At 44.0% G+C, this 22,756-nt stretch overlaps 1 protein-coding gene across 1 annotated transcript in view; it reads left to right on the forward strand.

Moving 5' to 3' along the window:
• Positions 1 to 5,580: 5,580 nt before the first annotated feature.
• Positions 5,581 to 22,756, forward strand: part of ABTB1 (ankyrin repeat and BTB domain containing 1) — a 34,300-nt gene continuing 17,124 nt past the window's right edge. The window contains exons 1-7 of the mRNA XM_074957645.1: positions 5,581 to 5,748; positions 11,276 to 11,338; positions 13,114 to 13,169; positions 17,004 to 17,148; positions 19,502 to 19,661; positions 20,783 to 20,828; positions 22,060 to 22,176. Of these exons, the coding sequence (XP_074813746.1) occupies positions 5,693 to 5,748; positions 11,276 to 11,338; positions 13,114 to 13,169; positions 17,004 to 17,148; positions 19,502 to 19,661; positions 20,783 to 20,828; positions 22,060 to 22,176 (643 nt within the window). The 5' untranslated portion in view covers positions 5,581 to 5,692. The remainder of the gene's footprint in view (positions 5,749 to 11,275; positions 11,339 to 13,113; positions 13,170 to 17,003; positions 17,149 to 19,501; positions 19,662 to 20,782; positions 20,829 to 22,059; positions 22,177 to 22,756) is intronic.

The following is a 22,756-nucleotide window of genomic DNA, read 5'->3' on the forward strand; positions in this document are numbered from 1 at the left end:
AGAGTCTATATGGCACTACTCTTCCTCAGCCTTTAATTTTGGGTCATCCTCTCATGAATAGCTTCAGTGTCTGATCCTGCTCAGGGCTTTCTAAAGTAGCAGTTGCAGAGTGAAATTAACATGATTCTCATTAATTTCCTTGCTGCACACTGGTTTGAATAGCAGAGCACTGTAACTCACCACAAAGGTGTTAACATCAAACTGATGCTTCTTGGGAAAATTATGAGCAGGAGCAGAGACACTGGAGCTGCCTGTGTGCAGACTCAGGAAAACAGAATTTAGTGGTCTCATTTGAAAGATTTTCTTCCAAAGCAGTGGTTCTCAACCAGGGATACATGTACTCCTGGGGATACACAGTGGAGAGTACATCAACTCATTTAGATATTTGCCTAGTTTTACATCAGGCTATATAAAAAAGCCCTAGCGAATTCAGTACAAACTAAAATTTCATACAGACAATGACTTGTTTATACTGCTCTATGTACTATACACTGAAATGTAAGTACAATATTTATATTCCAATTGATTTATTTTATAATTATATGATAAAAATGAGAAAGTAAGCATTTTTTCAGCAATAGTGTGCTGTGACATTTTTTGTATTTTTAGTAGGGCTGTCAATTAATCGCAGTTAACTCACACGATTAACAAAAATATTAATCACAATTAAAAAAATAATTGTGATTAATCGTACTGTTAAACAATACAATATCAATTGAAATTTATTAAATATTTTTGGATGTTTTTCTTAATTTTCAAATATATCAATTTCAATTACAACTCAGAATACAAAGTGTACAGTGCTCACTTTAAATATTATTTTTGATTACAAATATTTGCACTGTGAAAATGATAAAATAAATTGTATTTTTCAATTCACCTCATACAAGTATTGTAGTGCAATCTCTTTATCATGAAAGTGCAACTTACAAATGTAGGGTTTTTTTATTACATAACTGCACTCAAACAAAACAATGTAAAACTTTAGAGCCTACAAGTCCGCTCAGTCCTACTTCTTGTTCAGCCAATTTCTAAGAGAAAGAAGTTTTTTACATTTACGGGAGATACTGCTCCCCACTTCTTAATTACAATGTCACCTGAAAGTGAGAACAGGTGTTTGCATGGCACTGTTGTAGCTGGCATTGCAAGATATTTACCTGCCAGATGCGCTAAAAATTCGTATGCCTCTTCATGCTTTGGCCATCATTCCGGATGACATGCCTCCATGCTGATGACACTCATTAAAAAAAAATGTGTTAATTAAATTAGTGACTGAACTCCTTGGGAGAGAATTGTATGTCTCCTGCTCTGTTTTACCTGCATTCTGCCATATATTTCAAGTTATTGCAGTCTCGAGTGATGACCCAGCACATGCTGGTCATTTTAAGTACACTTTCACTGCAAATTTGACAAAATGCAAAGAAGATACCAATGTGAAATTTCTAAAGATAGATGCAGCACTTGACCCAAAATTTAAGAATCTGAAGTGTCTTCCAAAATCTGAGAGGGATGAGGCGTGGAGCTTGCTTTCAGAAGTCTTAAAAGATCAGCACTCTGATGTGGAAATTACAGAACCCAAACCACCAAAAAAGAAAATTAACCTTCTGCTGGTGGCATCTGACTCAGTTGATGAAAATGAACATACATTGGTCTGCACTGCTTTGGATCGTTATCGAGCAGAACCCATCATCAGCCTGAACGCATGTCTTCTGGAATAGTGGTTGAAGTATGAAGGGACAAATGAATCTTTAGCGCATCTGTCATGTAAATATCTTGCTATGCTGGCTACAACAGTGCCATGCAAACACCTGTTCTCACTTTCAAGTGACATTGTAAACAAGAAGCAGGCAGCATTATCTTCTGCAAATGTAAACTAACTTGTTTGAGCGATTGGCTGAACAAAGGCTTGTAGGCTCTAAAGTTTTACATTGTTTTATTTTTGAATGCAGGTTTTTATTGTACATAACTCTACATTTGTAAGTTCAACTTTCATGATAAAGAGATTGCACTACAGTACTTGTAGTAAGTGAATTGAAAAACACTATTTCTTTTGTTTTTACAGTGAAAATATTTATAATAAAAGATACATATAAAGTGAACACGGTACACTTTGTATTCTGTGTTGTAATTGAAATCAATATATTTGAAAATGTAGAAAACATCCAAAAATATTTAAATAAATGGTATTCTATTATTAACAGTGCGATTAATCGCAATTAATTTTTTTAATCGCTTGACAGCCCTAATTTTTAGGTCTGATTTTGTAAGCAAATAGTTTTTAAGTGAGGTGAAACCTAGGGGTAGGCAAGACAAATCAGACTCCTGAAAGGGGTACAGTAGTCTGGAAAGGTTGAGAGCCAGTGTTTTAAACCATAAGGGATAGATACTTTTTTTTTACATGAAAGTTTAAATTCTATCCCACTTAACGGGGAAAGTTTCCTACTCACCACTGACAAGTGGATTTTTCAGTTTCTGCCATAAACTGTAAAACATAGAATTTCATTGCTTCTGTGGTTTCCAAAGTTTCAGTTTATAATCATAGGGGAAGATCATTCTGGATCTGAACATGTGTGTCACATCTTTGTGTGCATACATATTGTACATGTATGTATGTCATGTATGTTACGTTTATTGCTTGGCTAAAACACAACAGAAACCCACCTGCAAGTATCTGAGGCTCAAAACATCCAGGAGCTAAAGGAATAATTTAGAAAGGCCTAGAGGCTGTAACCAGGAGTAACGGAATGAAAATAAGCAAAGAAAAATATAGACCATCATGAAACATGTCTACTAATGAGATCTAACAGCATTTTACAGGGGAAGTGGTGGATGATCCATCAAAATGGGACAGGACAAAGCACTAGAGAGTATACGGTAGAGAATGATCCTGTACTGGCCAGGGGATGGATAAACTGATCAACCTATCTACAGGTTTATATGGCTCCCACACTGTTGTATCTAATTACCTAGATCTTATCTGTCTCTAATTTTTATAATTCTATAATTGCCTTCTCTATGAGTGTATGTTCATTAAGGGAATTTACTAAAAGACTTTAATTAAAATGTAGGGAGACTGGCCAGCCTATAAATGCTCTGCGGTGGGAAAGCTAAGCTGGAGACTAAGGCCTGGTCTAGGCACATATTTTATGCCACTATAGCTTCCAACTAGGGGTGTGATTTTTTTAACCAATATAGTTTACTCATGGGGGAATTCTGTGCAAAAAAATTAAAAATTCTGCACACAATATTTTCAAATTCTGTAAAATTCTGCATATTTTATTTGTCAAAATAACACAATATAGTCACACCAGTTGAAATTATTTTTGGTCATTTATTTCAAAATACCTGTCAGCAAGTATGTCTGTAACAATACAGAAAACAAAAAAGATTCAGGAAATGTTTTTTGACAAATAGATTTCTTACTAGTCATATTAATACAGAACTCTGAGTAATAATGTATTTAAACTACAATACAGAACCGTATTTCCTGTGCCCCTCAGAAGCAGTGCAAACGCTTGGGGGAGTCAGGGATAACGGAGGAGCTGAGGTAGAAGGAAGTAATTTCTGGGAAGGAGCCTGGGTGTGAATTTGGAGGGTTGTTGGGTATGGGTGGGAAAAGTATGGAACATGTTTTTTTGGAGGGCGGGGTGGATCTTTTAGGGAGCTTCCCCCATGCAGACCCTGGCTGACCCCTAGCCTCTCCCATGCAGTCAGGCACATCTGTCCCTGTCCCCATGTGTCCCTGCACTCCCATGTGTCCTTTACCCCCTGTCCACGTGTCCCTCCAACCCCACTCAGACACCCAGTCCCCCCATCCCCATGTAGCCCTGCACCCCCCCCATCCCCATGTGTCTCTGTGCCCCCACTCAGCCACCCACCTGTCCCTATGTGGCCCTGCACCCCATCCCCCATCACCATGTGGCCCTGCACCTCCCTCCCCCTGTGGCCCTGTGCCTCCATGCCCATTCAGCCCCTGCCCCAGTCTCTCTTCCCCCACTAGCCCTTAGAAGCCCCTGTCTGACCCCACAGCAGACCCACACTCTCTGTCTTCCCATAGCCCCTGTCTCCTGACCTGGCCTGACAGGCACTGTAAAGAAGATACTACAGGCTCTTTCTCTTCCCTAGCTGGCCCAGAGCTGCTGCTCTGTTCTATCACCACAGCGCCCTCTGTTGGGCAAAAGGCAGCATTGCAGCAACTTTCCAGCCAAAGTTATTTTCTGCTGGAGCTGATGGGGGGAGGCTGCTCTGTTCTAGCACCACAACTCCCGCTGGTGGGCAAAAGGTAGAACATCAGCAACCTTCCAGCAGAAGCTTTTTTCTGGGGAAAAAAATTAAGAATATGTGCGGCTCATTAATTATGTGCACATGCAGTGGCGCAGAATTCCAACAGGAGTAATAGTTGAACCAGTACAACCTCTAGCATGGACACAGTTACACCAATATAAATGTGCTTATACTGGGGCTTAGTCTACACTTACAAGTTAGGTTGACATAGCAATGCCAGTCAGGGGTGTGAAAAATACACACACCCCTAGAGCTGAAGCTATGTTGACCTAACCCCCAGTGTAGATATAGCTATGTTGATGGAAGAATGCTTCTGTTGATGTAGTTACAGTAGCTCGGGGAGATAGTGTTCCTACACTTAAGGAAAAACCCACCCCTTCTGTCTTTGTAGGCTGCGTCTACACTACAGGATTATTCTGGCATAGCTCTGGGAACCTAGCTATGCCAGTGTAGTCTCTGTAGTGTAGGCATACTCCTGGGTTAATTTATTCCCCTTCCCATACTGGAATAAGTAAAACCCACATAAGCACTTTTACACTGACATAACTTTGTCCACACTAGGGGGAGTTGTACTGCTTTAACTATACTGGTGCAGTTAAAGAGAGTACAAGCAAAGTCAGATCTCGAGTACTGAAAGATCAACTTCGAATGAAGCAGGATAGCTGTGGTTTATATAGACTGCAGCTATATGCCTTGTAGGAGCACAGCACATGAGAAAACTGTATTGAGCCTTTTGGGAACATCATGTTCTTGAGCATTTACACAGAACCCCTATCTAGAATGTTGCCTGGCCTGCCTGTGTGGCATATTCTAGACCACTGAGCAGACAACTGTGTGGAAGTCGAGTAGAGCCCAGATGCTCAGTGTTCCAATCTAGAGCATGTTCTAGACACCACGTCATGGACTAGAGCAGACCCACCCAAGCCCCCATTTTCTAGAACATCTGTGGTTCTTTACAGCAGCCTGAAGCCACGCAGGGTATGGTGTTTTAGATCCAGCACCACATAAAGCGTTCCAGAGCAATGCCCTCTCCCATGGGGCACTAGATGGAGCAGAACGCCCCCACCCCATTCTAGAGCTCACTGCAGCCCCCACACGGTCTAGAACAAACGGGAGGGGCCCCCCGCGGCTATGTTCTAGAGCAGCTTCGGTGCCCCTCCCCCCCCCCCCGCCGCCTTCGTTCTGGAACCGCCCGCCCCGGACTCCTCGCTCCTCCCGAGCGCCGGGGCGGGACGGGGACGGGGGCGGGGAGCGGGGAGCGGGGCCGGGCTTCGCGGTGTCAGCGCGCCTCCGCCCGCCGCAGTGTTTACATCCGCCGCCGCTCGCCTGCCTCGGCCCGTCCCGTCTCCGGCCCCGGCTCGGCCGCCCAGGCAGAGCCAATGCGGCGCCGCCGGCCCTCGCCCCGGCCATGGACACCAGCGACCTCTTCACCAGCTGCAAGAAGGGGGACGTGAGCCGAGTGCGGTGAGTCTGGGCAGGGCCCGGGCGCGTGTGGGGAGTAGGCTGGGAAAAGGGGGTGCAGGGAGCGGGGGGCTGGGACTAGGATACAGGCCAGGCCATGGGGGCCCAGGGCGAGGGGCCGGGCCAGGCCGTGGGGGCCCAGGGAGAGGGACCCAGGGCCTACAGGCCTGGTTTTGGGGCACAAGGAGAGGGGTATGGGGCATACAGGCCAGGTTATGGGGGCACAGGGAGAGGGGCCCATGGGATAGAGGCTAGGGCATGGGGTCATAGGGAGAGAGTTATGGGTCAGGGCACAGAGACACAGGGAGAGGAGTATGGGCCAGGGCATGGGGGATACAGGCTAGGCCTTGGGGGCACAGGGAGAGGGGCAGAAGTTGGAGCTGAAGGTGAATGGGGGGAGAGGATACGGGGTGGCCAGGCCGGGGGGGGTCATAGAGAAAGAAGTGGGGAGGGGTAGCAGAAAATGGAAGGTAGGGATTGCAAAGAGCAATAGGGAGCTGGGATCATTGGCGGCAACGACGGCTGGAAAGGGGCCAGGAGAGAGCAGTCCTTCTTGCCACACCCAGTAAGTTCTCAGGTATCTCATGGGATACCTGTGGGCACCTCCCCCACCTATAGAGTCGAGAGGGGGTGGGTGTGTGGCACACTCTTGTTCTGTGACCTTTCACCATTCCGTAACACCAGTATCCGCTCCCTGTGCCTCTGGGAATAGGCTGGGGTTCAGAGAGGTGGGAGCATTGCACGGGGCGTAGGAGGTGGCTGAGCTGAGGCAGTGGTATATTAGTAGGCATTTCTATAATGCTTTATCCTTTCAAAATGCTTTATGTGCATTAACTTCAACACATCCTGGGCAGGAGTCAGCATCAACACTTTCCTTTCACAGCTCAGGAACTGAGGCGCAGAAAGGTTGAATACCTTGCCCAGGGTCACCTAGTGATTCAGTTGTACAGCTGGGGTTAGTACCCAAGAATCATGGCTCCTAGTCCCACACTGTCTCTGAGGTACAATGGGTAGGCAGAGGGACTTGTGAATACTTATCCCAGGTCTGATACTGACTCACTGCATGATCTTGGACAAGACACCTAATCCCTTTGGATATGTCTCCACTAGGGTGACCAGATGTCCCGATTTTATAGGGACAGTCCCGATTTTGGGGGCTTTTTCTTATATAGGCACCTATTACCCCCCACCCCCTGTCCTGATTTTTTTATATTTGCTGTCTGGTCACCCTAGTCTCCACTGCAATAAAAGACCAGTAGCAGGGTTGCAGCTGGCCCGGGTCAGCCGAGTCAGGCTCACAGGGTTTGGGCTGCGGGGCTGTAAATTGCAATGTACGTGTTTGGGGTCAGGCTGGAGCACAGGCTGAGAGACCCCATGAGGGGGTGGGTCTCTCAGCCTGGGCTCCAGCCCGAGCCTGAATGTCTATACTGCTATTTTTAGCCCCACCGCCGGAGCCCCCTGAACCTGAGTCAGCTGACCCAGGCTCTCAGGGTATGTCTACACTGCAATTAAAAACACTGCGGCTGGCCTGTGCTAGCTGGCTTGGGCTGTGGGGCTATTTAATTGTAGCGCAGATGTTCGGGCTCAGACTGGGCTGCAGCCCCTGCTATGGGACCCTCCCACCTTGCAGAGTCCTAGCACCCCGTCTGCAGCCCGAGCCTGAACATCTGGATCACAAACAATCCTACAGCCAGAGCCTTGTGATCCCGCACGGGCCAGCCATGTGTTTTTAATTGTAATGTAGACCTGAGACTCCATGCTGCAGGTTTTTCATCTCAGTATAGATGTACACTCTGTGTCTGTCTTACCTATCTGTATGGGCTAATAACTTGCTTAGTTTCCACTGGTTTTGAGGAATTAACTGTTTGAAATCTGATGAGAGGTGCTAAAGAAGATTCTAATTAAATAGATCTGTCACAAAATATTAATCCAGAAATATTCACATGCACAACAAAGAAGCATGGATGTGTAAATAGAACAACTCCTTCTTGTGATTATGTTCTCTTTTCTAAGGAGTTCCTTGCATCTGTAACAGTGTTATCCCTGCTAGCTAGAACCAGAGTTGTGCTTCCTTTACAAAATGTGCCCTGGGATAGTTTCCATGTAACAGTAAAGTTTGTTACCACGAGCATGTGTGAATTTCTCTCTACACCTCTCTATTTTAATAGACAGTTTTGCTTTAATTAGATAACTCTAAAATGGACCTGGAATTTTGTAAGAGGATACTAAGAAATGTGTTCTTTCTCCTTTATTACTGAATGCTCATTTAATTGGGCTGCTTAAATTTAATAATCTGACTTTTGTAATATACCAATACCTTGTTGCTTCCTGACTGGATCTGTGGTCAGGAGAGTATGGGAACTAGTATTTATGAGAATTCTTAGTTTGTCTAGCCCTGGATATCAGATAGACCTTATGGTCTGAAACAGCTGATGACTTTAGATAGCAGTCAGAATACCAAGAGAGAGATGGATACAAAGGGGAAAGTCACTTTTTAAAATTATAAACATGTTTTTCCCAAGTTGTTGGGTGTACTGCATTTTTCTACCCTAATGTGTTTGGCTTTGCTTTAGTTTGATATATTTCTTTAAAGATCAAGCATCTGCTCACATCAACCGGTCCTTGTGTGCATCATTCACAAGCAACCAATCTATATGGCAGCTGTTTCTACTAGCCCTCTTTTTCTCTCCAGCTGGTCCCTCTCTAGAATAATTTCATACCAGTGCAAATATAATTCACTGCAATGTTGGAAAATGATTATTAGGATATCTCCATGATGATCAATAACACAGTCCCATTATCTAAAGAAAAGGCTGAATATTTACTTTGCTGATGGTATGAGTAACTCTGTGAAGCATTGGAATGTTAAATTCAAAATTATGGACTTTAGGGTCAGAAGGGACCATTGTGGTGATCTAGTCTGACCTCCTGCACATTGCAGGCCACAGACCCTCACCCACCCACTCCTGTAATAGACCTAGAACCTCTGGCTGAGTTACTGAAATCCTCAAATCACGATTTAAAGATTTCAAGTTACAGAGAATCCACCATTTACTCTAGTTCAAATCTGCAAGTGACCCATGCCCTATGCTTCAGAGGAAGGCAAGTCACCTCTCCAGAGTCTCTGCCAATCTGACCCGGGGGAAAATTGCTTGAGTCTGTTCTCCTGTAGTGAAACAGCATGATCTAGGCAGGGGACCCAGAACTCGTTAGCAGACCAATATTCTTTTCCTGGCTCTGCCGCTGACCAGCTGGGAGACCTTGGGCCAGGCACTATATTACTCTGTGCCTCAGTTTCCCCTCCAGTTTCCCCTTGTCTCGTGTATTTTGATTGTAAGCTCTTTGGGGCAGGAATTGTCTCCCACTTTGTGTATGTATAGTGCAGTGGTTCCCAAACTTGTTCTGCTGCTTGTGCAGGGAAAGCCCCTGGCGGGCCAGGCTGGTTTGTTTACCTGCCGCGTCCGCAGGTTCGGCCGATCGCGGCTCCCAGTGGCCGCGGTTTGCTGCTTCAGGCCCATGGGGGCTGCTGGACACGGCAGCCAGTACGTCCCTCAGCCCGCGCCACTTCCAGCAGCTCCCATGGGCCTGGAGTAGTGAACTACTGCCAGTGGGAGCCACGCTCGGCCGAACCTGCGGACGCGGTGGGTAAACAAACCGGCCCGGCCTGGCAGGGGCTTTCTCCGCACAAGCGGCGGAACAAGTTTGGGAACCAGTGGTATAGTGCTTAACACAATGGAGTGCTGGTCTCAGTTGGGGCCTCTAGGTGCTGCTGTAATATAAATAATGGATAATTTATTAATCTCGTGAGAAGAACCATGTTATTATTAAATCAGGCGTTACGCTTGTAAAAGAAAGAACAGGCCTTTTAATCCCCAACAGAAACATTTGGGATGGAGAAGAGTCTGTGATATCTATAGCAAGCAGTATTAAAGTCAGTTAATTTAGTTCTGAAAGTAAATCTGCTCCCTTGTACATGAAACACAGTTACATTTGCAGTAAATGCAAGCACAGTACAGTACCCTGTGCTAACTGTTTTAATCAGTTCACCCTACTGTTCAGCCTTAGACAAGACTAGAAGAGGATACATTAATTTAAGAGCCAGGCTCAGTTGGAGAGCAAAAGAAGCGTTCTGTACTGTTATCAGCTCTTGCGATGCTTTGCCTTCCTTGCTCACTCTAATGATAAATCAGATACTATATTCCATAGGTCCACACTTTGTTATAGATTGTAACAGCACTGATTATGAGTTGAGTCCATAATTTTGTTTCATGTCTTTCAGTCCAACTTTATTGTTTATTTGTGAGAGTACCCATGATGTGGTAGGTACTTTCCAAATGCTCCAGAAGGGTGACCTCTGCTCTGAGGAGCACACAATCTAAGGAGAAACAGGCAAATAGACAGAGGTTAGGGGAACAAGAATAGGCTGTTCGTATACAAGTTAGTACAGTTTACTGTGAGCAGTGCAGCAGAAGTGGATCTTTGAGAGACTTAATTGTGGACAGTGGTGGGGTCTTACAGATGAGCTCTTGGAAATTGTACCAGGCTCAGGGACTGCATGAAAGAAGGCCTGGAGGCAATTGTGGGAGAAATGGACCAGGCTGGTAATGCTGGCAGAGTGGAGGGGGTGAGGAGGTAATGTAAAGCTTTACAACAGTGGCTAAGTAGTGAAGGGCAGAGTTATGTAGAGGTTTGAAGGTGGTTAGAGGAATCAACATTTTGGTGCAGTAGCAGATGGAAGGAATCAAAGAGAGGAGTGATGTGATCAAAGTGATGGGCCAGGAAAATGACCTGAATGTTTTGTATAGACTGAAGGTGGCCAGTGTGTGCTCAGAAGGTCAGAGAGGAAGATGTTGACATAGTCGGGGCAGGCTATAATGAGACACTGAATAGGAGATGTGTCTGTGGGGATGGAAAGAAAAGGACAGCTCTTGGAGATGCCGAGGAGCAAGAAGTGGTGGGATTTGGCTATGGCCTGGATGTGTGGGGCAAGAGAGAGAGGAGTCAATTATAATCCTTAGTGATGGGGAGGATGGTATTGTTGTCAACTGTAGTAGAGAAGTCTGGAAGTGGGCAGGAAGAAAATAAATTCTGTTTTGGCTATGTTATGTTTTAAGATATTTTTGTGTGTGTGTGGTCAGTTATAAGTAATTGCTCAGCAACAACTGTTGCAGAAGAACTTGGAGGTGGTTTTTTAAATGATCTGGCTTGGTCAGTGATTTGTCACCTTAGGCTCAGAAGGTTGTGGATTTGAGTCCATCACCAGAACTTCAGGTCAGAGCCGGCACTGACACCACAATGCAGTATCATTGAGACAGACTGCATTGGTACAGCTGCTGTCCCTCAAGTGGGTTGTTGAAATCCTTTCTAACCATCTCTGGTGGTTGCCCAGTTGGAAGTTAAAGAATCCAGGGAACGTTTTGATATTTATTACTGTACAAACCCAAAGCTACATCTTCTAGAGGGTAAAATGTGACATAAGAAGTGTCTAGAAGAAGTTATAACTTATGACTTTTTCTTTCTTCTCTTTCAGATATCTTCTTGAACAGAGAGATGTGGAAATAAATGTTCGGGATAAATGGGACAGTACCCCTTTGTAAGTGTTACAAAGCTCCAGTGTGAGGTATTTGCGTGGGGAAGGTGGGAAATTACATATATGAAATCTCTAGGAATCATGCCTGGTTGGATGCTCTGCTGAATATTTTATTCGCCCTTTTGTGCATTTTGTGCAGCCAGGTGCCCCCTTGTCTAGCCACTGAGGTAGTGGATATAATAATCTGAATGGGACGTGCTATGGAAATGCCAGAAGAATCCCAAGGCAGACAATGGATCACTGCCTCCCCCTCTGGAGTGTGGTGTGGTGACTGATTTAGAGGTGTACAGGAACTCTGCATAACAGTGTGGGACAGGCAGTGAAGAATCCCATGTTCACTATTGAAGTCTGGTGGGAGCTCTGTGCACATAATATGCTGATTCCAAAGTGCCTTGAAACATCTGCAATGTGTTCTGAAGACTGAATATCTTCCAGAAGGCTTGTACAAAAATTAAGCAGTAAAGATTAAGGAGGTGGTGGTGTTTGAGTGCCAAAAGTGTGTGAGGCTCATGATCTCAGCTGGTCTCCAGGCACTCCCGTAATAAACATGAGTCCCTGAAAGTTTACAATCCAAATAGGCAACATATAGACAAAGGAAGGGAGATGGGATGCAGTAAGAATGAAAGCGAGTTGAGGCTAAGCATGTGTCTTGTTCCATGACTGTTTAGGACTATTTTTGGATGCTTTTCTGAAAGCAGGATGAAGATTTACAGGCCTCCTGGCAGAAGTGTGTTTGCAGAGGGATTCCAAGGAGAAGAGCAGAGGCATGGTAGACAGGGCATAGAAGATGATGTAGAGATAAGCATGGGTGAAATAGTGGGAGTGCATAGTCTAGTGATAATTGGGAATTAGGAGTCAAGACTTAGGAGTTTAATTTCCAGCTCTGTTACTGACTTGCTGTGTGACCTTCGGTAAGTCACTTCCTGTGTCTCTTGCTTTCCTGATGGAAAAGTCCTCTAGAATTCAATAGGGACCAAACCACCAATAGGGTTCTAAAATGACTGTAAGATCTGTAGAACTGAATAGAGACGGAGATCTCTTCAATAGCTTTTTGGATAGTTCAAAACACCTATATAAATGTTCTCATGTATTTCAGTCTATAGGCCAGTTTTATCTGCCTGTAAAAGAGGGATAATACCTACTACATTGAGGGGTTATAGTCTTAATTGATATTTATAGTGCAGTTTGAGATCTTCAACTGAAAGGTGCAAGAGAAGCATAAAATACTTGGGTTGTGGAAAGATGCCAAAAGGAAAATAAATCCATCCTAAAAGGGAATTGGGAACATTGGTTTACTGTACATCTGACATATGGGGTTGAGCCTACAGCATTCTAAGTGTGCAATAATGAATGTGCCTGCTGAAGAAGCAGGAGTGAGCTTGGGGCAGCAGGGCATGGAATTGCTGGGTGCACATGAAATAAACTAATGAATCAAGTTTGGCAACCGAGGGGCTGAGTCAGGGTTTGGACCCTGAGGTCCCCTGGCAGGCCAAGAGGACCTGAGTGTGCTGACAACAGAAGGCAGAACCTGCCTATCCTCTTTATATGGAGGGGGCACCTTGGGTCATTCCTGAGCAATCTCCTTAAACTCCAAGAGAGGACCATTGTTTAGCCCCAGAAGGAGCCATAAGCACCCCACCACTGATGGAAGGACAGGTTAGTGCAGTGTGGGGCCTGTTGGAGAAAACAGGAGCCTCTTGAGGCATTGTGATACACTCTCAAAGCAACAAAGGTTTCACTTGTTGTAATTCTGACTTTCTTTTTGTGTTAATTAACAGATACTATGCTTGTCTCTGTGGACACGAGGAGCTTGTATCCTATCTTCTAGCCAGTGGTAAGAGAGAGTGTTGAGATTATGCTGTTCTCTTTGAGTATCTGTCCCATTTCTAGCCTTCCATTTATCATTTGCTGCTGATGTGTGTAGAAGTCTGTATCCCTTTAACTGTTGCCTGCAGAGCCATATCATAATATAATCAAACCTATGGTTAAAAAACCTTGACTGTTGTGGGACTGCACAGTCAGGCTGAACTTACTAATGTCCCCTTTACAGGCCACTTACCTCTTGGGCTTCCTACAGGGAAGGTGTTTTTTGTTTTGTTTTGTTTTCTTTCCCTGGTGGCAGTAAGTTCACCACATGAAGTTGGTGAGTTAGAGGCTCTGAGGGCTGCCTACAGTTACAACAGACTTTTGCAGGAGTGTAGTGCTGTTATGATGTCAGAACTGCACCTTAGTCAATGAATCACCTGGGTGAGCTTTTTCCTTCTCTTCCTTTGTGGCCTTCTACTCATTTTTTTTTAAGTCTAGCTCCATACACAGTACGTAAAGGCAGAAGCTATCTGAAGCCTGCATCCCAAGCAGGGGGGAAAAAATTCATAGGGAAGGGTTGCAGACCAATCTGGATGAGCAAGCATCTCGAACAGGTGATTTAAGAGAAAGCAGAAAGCCTACAAGGAATGGAAGATGAGAGGGATCAGCAAGGAAAGCTACCTCTTAGAGGTCAGAAAGTGTAGGGATAAAATGAGACCTGCCAAAAGCCAAGCAGAGTTTGACCTTGCAAAGGGAATTAAAACCAATAGTAAAAGGTTCTATAAATAAGAAGAACATGAGAAAAGAAGAAGTGGGACCACTAAATATTGAGGATGTGGTGGAGATTAAAGATTATCTACGTTTGACCCAACACCTAAACAAATAGTTTGCCTTAGTTTTTAATGAGGCTAATGAAGAGCTTAAGGGTAGTGGCAGGGTGGCTAATGGCAAAGAAGATATGGAGGTAGAAATTACCACATCCGAGGTGGAAGTCAAACTCAAAGAATTTAATGGGACTAAATCAAGGGGCCCAGATAATCTCCATCCAAGAATATTAAAGGAACTGGCACATGAAGTTGCAAGCCCAATCGCTAGGATTTTTAATGAATCTGTAAATTCGGGGGTTGTACCCTATGACTGGAGAATTACTAATATAGTTCCTGTTTTTAAGAAAGGGGGAAAAAAGCGATCCAAGAAACTACAGGCCTGTAGTTTGACCTCAATTGTATGCCAGGTCTTAGAACAAATTTTGAAAGAGAAAGTAGTTAAGGACATAGAGGTGAATGGTAATTGGGATAAAATACAATGTGCTTTTACAAAAGGTAGATTGTGCCAGACCCACCTGATCTCCTTCTCTGAGAAGATAACGGATTTTTTTTAGACAAAGAAAATGCAGTAGATTTAATCCTCCTGGATGTCAGTAAGGCAAATGATACAGTTCTACGTGGGAAATTATTAGTTAAATTGGAGAAGGTGGAGATTAATATGAGAATTAAAAGGTGGATAAGGAACTGGTTAAAGAAGAGAGTTCATACTGAAAGGTGAACTGTCAGACTGGAGGGAGGTTACTAGTGGAGTTCCTCAGGGATTCGTCTTGGGACTAAATTTTATTTAACATTTTTATTAATGATTTTGGCACAAAAAGTGAGTGTGTGCTTATAAAATGTTGGGATGTATTGCCAATACAGAGGAGGACTAGGATATCATACAAGAAGATCTGGATGACCATGTAAACTGGAATGATAGAAATGGGGTGAAAATTAATAGTACAAAGTGCAAGGTCATGCATTTAGGGATTAACAACAAGAATTTTTGCTATAAGCTGGGGACTGATCAGTTAGAAATGTCATAGTAGGAGAAAGACCTGGCTGTATTGGTTGATCACAAGATAACTATGAGCCATCAATCTGGTGCAGCCATGAAAAAGGCTAATGCAGTCCTAGGATTCATCAGGCAAGGTATTTCCAGTGGAGACAGGGAAGTGTTAGTTCCATTATACAAGGCACTGGTGAGACCTCATCTGGAATACTGTGTGCAATTCTGGTCTCTCCTGTTTAAGAAAGATGAATTTAAACTGGAACTGGTGCAGAGAAGGATGATCAGAAGAATGGAAAACCTACTTTATGAGAGGAGTCTCAGAGAGCTTGGCTTGTTTAACCTAACGAAAAGAAGGCTGAGGGGAGATATGATTGCTCTTTATAAACACATCAGAGGGATAAATACTAGGGAGGGAGAGGAGTTACTTAAGTTAAGCGCCAGTGTGGACACAAGAACAAATGGCTGTAAACTGTCCATCAAGTTTAGGCTCGAAATTAAATGAAGGTTTCTAATCATCAGAGGTGTGAAGTTCTGGAACAGCCTTCCAAGGGGAGCAGTGGGAGGCAAAAAACCTAACCGGCTTTAAGACTGAGCTTGATAAGTTTATGGAGGGGGTGGTATGATGGGACTGCCTATGATGGCATGTGGCCCATCGGTGACTGCCAGTAGCAAAAATCCCCAACTGCTGGAGATGGGACACTAGATGGGGAGGGCTCTGAGTAACTACAGAGAATTCTTTCCCAGGTATCTGCCTGGTGGGTCTTGGCCACATGCTCAGAGTCTAACTGATTGCCATAGTTGGGTTTGGGAAGGAATTTTTCCCCAGGTCAGATTGGCAGAGACCCTGAGGTTTGTTTGGTTTTTTTTGCCTTTCTCTGCAGCATGGGGCACGGGTCACTTGCAGGTTTAAACTAGTGTAAATGGCGAATTCTCTGTAACTTGAAGTCTTTAAATCGTGATTTGAGGATTTCAGCCGGAGGTTAGGGGCCCATTTCAGGAATGGGTGAAGTTCTGTGGCTTGCAATGCGCAGGAAGTCAGAATAAATGATCAAGATGGTCCCTTCTGACCTTAAAGTCTGTGAGTCTGTGGGCTTGTCTACACTACCGCGCGGGGTCGATCTAAGATGCGAAACTTCAGCTACGTGAATAGTGTAGCTGAAGTTGACATACTTAGATCTACTTACTGCAGTGTCTTCACTGCGGTAAGTCGACAGCTGACGCTCTCCCATCAACTCTGCTTGCGCTCCTTGTTCTGGTGGAGTACTGGAGTCGACGGGAGAGCACTCAGCAGTCGATTTATCGTGTCTATACTAAACGCAACAAATCGACCCCCGCTAGATCGATCACTGCCCGCCGATCCGGCGGGTAGTATGGACAAGCCCAAAATTCAACCACAAAAGCTTTTCTTCAAAACACCCTTCAAACTTCCTGCTTTCTGTGCCAGAGTGAGTGACTGTCCGTTCAGTTCTAAGGCACCCGTGACATCCCTCATTCTGGCAGACAAACCAGGGCACTTGCAGTTCAAGATCTCAGAGAGATGATTTGTTATTAATGCTGCATTTAACGCACTTAAACAGCTTATTAATTTCTCTTGAAATCTAATAAATTTCCTTCTAATTCTCTTTTTTTAGCAAAACTTTTGCTGTTCACCTTTAAAAAGGGTTCCTTGCTTTCTGTGTAAAGCAGAAAATTGGTCTTTAAGTATCCTGTGGCTAATAGCACCATTCACACAGTGAGTTTCTTCCTCCTTGAATGACGGAGTTATGCCAGGGCTAAGGCCCAGATCCTTCTGTCACAGAAGATACATGAAACATCTCCTGGCTCGTTCATGAAGGAGTGGTAGTGGTGGGAGGTCAAATTTGGAGTGTGGATGGGTGGGGAGCCTAATTTTGGCTATTGAATTCCAGTACTGTATGGGATGATGATTCTCGTAAATCATATAGTCAGCCATAGGACAATTTCCTCTATTTAGCGAGGGAGCCATCTTTTAGAGGTGTGTTTGCTGTGTCTGTCTTGCAGTGTTACACCTGTTGCCATTTTGCAGGTGCAAAATGTGAAGCAAACACTTTTGATGGGGAGCGTTGTTTGTACGGGGCTTTGAGTGATGCCATCCGACGTGTGTTGAAGGAATACAAGCAGATCACAGCGAAGTGCATGAAGAGAGATTATTACGATGTCTTCTTGCAGCGGTAAGGTGATTGGACAGCTATTCAGCACATTTCAGAATCCCAGCCTGGATGTCAGCTAGGCCACTTAAATCTGTCATTCTGGCTTAAACCATTTGCAGGTTGATCAGAGCCCTGCCTCATTCTATACATGCTTTTACATATCTTGTCAAATTAGGCAAAGCTTCAAACATACACTAACGGATCATTTACCGCATACATCTGGGTGTTGAATGAAACTTCCATCAGGTTACGTATACAACACAGGCAGGGCCAGTGGAATGTTGAGAGAGCATAGTAAAAGCATGACATGTGCAGCGTACACTTTTGAACCCTTGACTGCCAAATCAAAACGCATTTTCATCAGGTTGCCAAGAAACACACATGTGAATTGGAACGACGTGTCAGACAAATTTAAGTTTCACCCCTAACCTGCTGCGGCAATAAGGCCAATATTTTCACTAGTGAGCAGTGATTATAAGTGCTTTATTTTGGGGGTGCCCAACTTATGGCCTCTTAAAGAAGCCTGACTTTCAGAGAGAAGGCGCTAAGCACTTCCTGAAATTCTGGCTCCTTTAAGGTGTCTCCAGTTGGGCTGCCAAAGTCAGGAGTCATTTTTTGAAAATATTGGCCTAAATTTTCAAACAAACAAATTATAGATTGTTTTAGAATGGCAAATGTGTGGGATTTTCCCCACTCTCTTTTGTATTAAAAAATGATAGAATTGTCCTAGCTGAGTCTTCCAAAAATATAGCTCTTGGACTGAGAGGAAACATGGGGAAAACTTCAGCTTCAAAGATAAGAGAAGGTTCTAAGCACCTGAAAAAGGCCCATTAGAATGGAAACGCTTAAGGCTTGTCTATACAAACGCTTAGTTCATGACAAGCTGGGATGCACATTTTTCCCACTGTAGCATGCTGTGCGCTAAGGCTATATCCCCACCGTGGAGCTAGGGGGTGTGGTTCCCAGCTCCCATAGACATACCCATGCTAGCTCTCAGCAAGCTCTGGTGTGCTAAAAATAATAGCATAGCTGGAGAAGCATGGGGAGCAGTTTCACAGGCTAGCTGTGCTGAGTACGTACCCATGGGGTTCAGAAGGGTGAGTACTCAGAGTGCCACTGCTCACCACTGTCTGTGCTACTGCAGCTGTACACCTTTTTTTAGTGTGCTGGCTCACATTAGAGCAAGCACAAGTATGTCTACGCACTCTGGGAATCACTCCCCCAGCTCATAGTGTAGATGTAGCCTAAGTGTCTGTGTGGACGCTGCAGCTACACCCTTAAAGTTCCCTAGTGCACCTTGTGTGCTCCCATTTCTCTAAATACAAAAAGCTTAGGGAATGCATTATAATGAAGTGTTGAATACAGGCTTTGTCAGCATGAGCTTGGGGTGGTCACATTCATGGGGGAATGGGCAATCCACAAGTGAGCCGCGCATCCCAAACAGCTGATAAGACATTCAGACTGCACTGTCATGTGTTCACTGTATGCCATTTACTTTACAGAACATAAAAAGAATGTACAAGAATCTTAAAATCTTTTAATGAGTCTCTATATATTGTTACTTTAGTTACCATGAATCCAATTACACGGGGCTCAAAGGAGCCATGAGTCTGTCTAAAACTGATCTAAAATAGATTTTTAATAGACTTTTTTTTAAAAAAATCATATTTTAAAGTCTGTACCTTCCAAATCTGGAAGCAAATGAGACCCATTGGGAGCTTGGAATTTCCCCTTAGTTTCCATTTTTAACCCTGCAGGGAAACCAGAAAAAATAGCTTGCTTGTTTTTGCAAAAAATTACTCTCCCCAGGTAAGTACAATTTTGAAAAGTTGATTTAAACATCTCAGATGTTGCATTATTGAGCTAATTCACCAGAACCAGGGTGAAACTGGCTATGTTCCACGTTCATTTTTCAAATGGAGCTAAAGTTAAAATTGTAACACATGGCAGTAATGCTGAAAAGTAAATTAATTCATCATTTCTAAAATCTTTCATTTGTACTTAGGTGAGATATCAGTAGGAAAGACAGTACCATGGTTGGAGTCCTGTGTGGCCTTGGCAAGCCTCTTTGCCTCTCTGTGTCTCAGTTCCCCATCTGTAATGGGGATAATGCCTTCCTCATGGGGATGTTGTATGGATAATGCATTTTAGATTGTGAGGCACTTAGATTCTATGATGAGGGCTATATAAGTACTGAAGAAAAACTGCAACACTCTTTATCTTGACAGTGTCTCCTTAAGGAGCAAGATGTTCACAAATTGCCATTTTCCCCAGTGTGTGAAAGCTTCCTTCTTCTCCTTCACTTTTCTCTGTATTCTCCTTCCTCATTCTGTGCAGCCAATTTTATCTTCCCCTCTTTCTTTTTTTCTTCCAGGCTTCTGGAACAGGGTTACCAAAGCGACATTGTCTTCATTGTCCATGGGAAATCCTTCTGTGCCCACCGCTGCATCCTTAGTGCCCGCAGCGTATACTTTGCAGAAATGTTTGAGACCAAGTGGAAAGGGAAGAACATGATCGCATTAAAGCACCCACTGGTGAGGAGAACCACGCTTCAGGTTTTTCCCCCCCACGTCTTAGATATTTTCTCTCCAAGGAAAGTGAGGCTGAAAAGGCAGTTCCAGGGGTAATGTCCATAGCTGACACCTTCCATAACCCAGAACAGTTCCAGAACTCAGAGGAAGATGGAACACTTTATGCACTAAAATGGCTTCTTACTCTGATACATTGAAAGCTGTGGGTTGTATGCTGTCAGATTCCTCTCATTTGACCTCTGGCATTGGTTCAAATTCAGCTCAGGTCAGTAGTAAAAGAGCTGTTACCAGCTGTTTGGTGACCCTTATGTGAAACGAGTTGAGCCTTTGTCTAATTCCCAGTAGACAGGTGGTCCACACCACAGAAATCACCACTGTAATTGGCACTAATTGGCTCCCACTTGTTGCCTCAGCAGAGAGGCTAAGAACTAAATAGGCCATAAGTGGATTTTGCTTGTCCGTTACCAGCACTCTCCTGCGTATGTTTCTGTGGTTTGGCTGTCTGTCGGAAACCTCAGATTCTCTCCTGTTGCGAACATCCTTCCTGTTTCTCAAGACAACCCTAGTTTTCATCACCTTCCATCTGTGTTGCTCTTTAGGCTGTAACTTGGGTTCCTCTTTAACTAGGAGGGTTGGAAGTGGTGGGGACCCATGCATGACCTGTTGTGATAGTGCTTCTACTGCAGTTGCCTTCTTAGATGTGAACTGCAATGTCTCTGTTACCTGCCAACTCTGCAGGCACAGATTCTGTGCCTTTCCCTGGAACAAACCTCATTCTCTGATGTGTAACACGAGGTGGGGGTGTGTAAATCAAAAAGTTAATATATTTACAGATCTCTGTAAGCTGGATAGAGTGGGAATACTAGTTATGTGAAGGAGCAGGGGAATGGTGTGTGTAATCAAAATGCTATTATTGTACTAGTTGGAGTTTCCACAGAGGAGGCATCCTCACTTACCTCCCTTGCATTCTAGAGTCCTTTCCTTGAACGTAACCCCCTGACCTTTACCTTAGTGTGTAATGTGCTATCACTTTAGTTAGGTCATGTATATCCATATGGACATTTCAAGCTCCTTGGATAAATGTGTGTGCTTTATATAGGTGACCTTTTCATGTCTTATTTTAGATCAACCCAGCGGCCTTTGGCTCCCTCCTGCAGTATCTTTACACAGGTATGTTGCTGCTGCTTGACATGTGCATGCATGTTGGAATGCAGTAGTCAGCACCTCTTTGCCATGGCACTGTTTGGGTGGCAGAGACTTCTCGACAAGCTTGTTTGGGTGGGTGGGTAATCATGGCTTAAACACAATCTCTGTGTCATCTGGCAGATATGAGGAGTATGAGCAATTCCATGTTGTTGTTGAAAGCTGGTTGTAAATGCATATTTGTGGTTCTGCCAGTAACTGGGGGAGTCAATAAAAATCAAATTTGGTTGAGTGGACAGATGTGGGAAATGTACCTTCTCTAGGATAATAAAAATATGTGTTTCAGAGTAGCAGCCGTGTTAGTCTGTATCCGTAAAAGAAAAGAAGTACTTGCCACAAGGACTCCTTTTCTTTTCAAAAATATGTGTGCCATCTAAGCAAATGATCTCCTAAGCTGAGCAGTGGCCATATTCCCTGTGTACACTGACTTGTGAGCATTTTGAAATTGGCAGCCCTGATTGCTGAATGGTTTGACTACAACTTGTTATGTCATTCCAGCAGAAGTTGTTCTTAAACCTTCAGCCAGTATTAACCAAGTATTTTGTATTCTAGGAGGGAATGCAAGTGCAATATTCCCTCAGACCATAAGGTGGTGCCCTAAGTTAAACTTCCAACGTGTACTGTAAGGGAAACGTTACTAAGGCATCTGAGTTTCTTCACCAGAAAACAGTAACTGCTTATCTCTTTAGGGTTATCTTTCCCCAGTGCACTCTTTAAAATGCTCTTTAGTAAATTTGGTGCTTCTGAAAGATTGAGACCGAAGTCCTTTCTCACACCAAAACATGATGGCAGCAGCAATGTAAGCTTCTACCACCCTGCCCCTCATCTCTGTTCTTCCAGAGAAAATGAAATTTTGTCTCCAAGAGCCATTCAGTCTTTGGCCTCTTTGCTGAGACTGCCAAGTGGGGGTCCAGCTGCAGTGTGGGCTACTGAGAAACTGAGCTGATATTCACCAAATTTGGTTCAGCCACTCAGCAGCCAACAGATAGTAATTTGCACTGCTGTAATGATACTTGCTTACCTGAGCTAGATTTATACCAGTGATCTAGAAGTGAGACTGCATAGCCCATTAGCAGTCCTTCAGTCCATCCAGTCCCTTTGTCTATAGATCAGCCATTTTTACGCCTAAGTAAGTAAATGGTGACTGGTGCGAGGTCAAGGAACTATCTGATAGAATTTTGGTGTTTCTCTTTGGCAGGTCGTCTAGACATTGATGTAGAATATGTGAATGATTGCAAGAGACTAGCCAAGCAGTGTCGGCTTCAGGATCTCATCGAGGATTTGGAGATCAAGTGTAAAAAGGTCTATGAATTTGGTGAGCTCCCCTTTAATGGCTGCTTCTCTTCATTATGTTTGTTTTTTCTTTTGGAGTGGGAGGGGAGATCATGACAATGGACATTCCACCAATGGGACACCTGTGGCACTCAGAAACTAATTGTGGGGGGGGGGGAACCCTGAGTAGTTCTATGCACAGCTGTTAGCTGAATAGGTCTTTCACATGGAGAATCCCTGTGGGGCAACTTCTGTAGTACTCCATGTCTGAACAGTGAACAAGTGTACATTATAGTAGTGGGAACCCTGGCAGCAAGGCTTTATTGAGTGACAGCAACAATAGCAGAGCACTGAGGAGCATGTTTCAAAGTCCCTGTAATCAGAGAGCTAGTGGGTTACAGTGGTGGCTCATGCGTTCTCTGCGTGTTAGAAACGCCTGACTTAAAGTGGAACAGTCAGATAATTTAGACTTGGTGTGTTCTGTGTGTGAACAGACAGACAGACACACAAAGTTTAATATAAAAATGTTTTATGTGTGTTTTTAAAAATACAAACAGTTGCATGGTTTTTGAACATTCTTCTGGAGTGTTCGTGATCCAAAGACAACAGCATTGGGCCATTGA

The sequence above is a fragment of the Natator depressus genome, chromosome 7 (assembly GCF_965152275.1).
Source record: "Natator depressus isolate rNatDep1 chromosome 7, rNatDep2.hap1, whole genome shotgun sequence".
Lineage (NCBI taxonomy): Eukaryota > Metazoa > Chordata > Testudines > Cheloniidae > Natator > Natator depressus.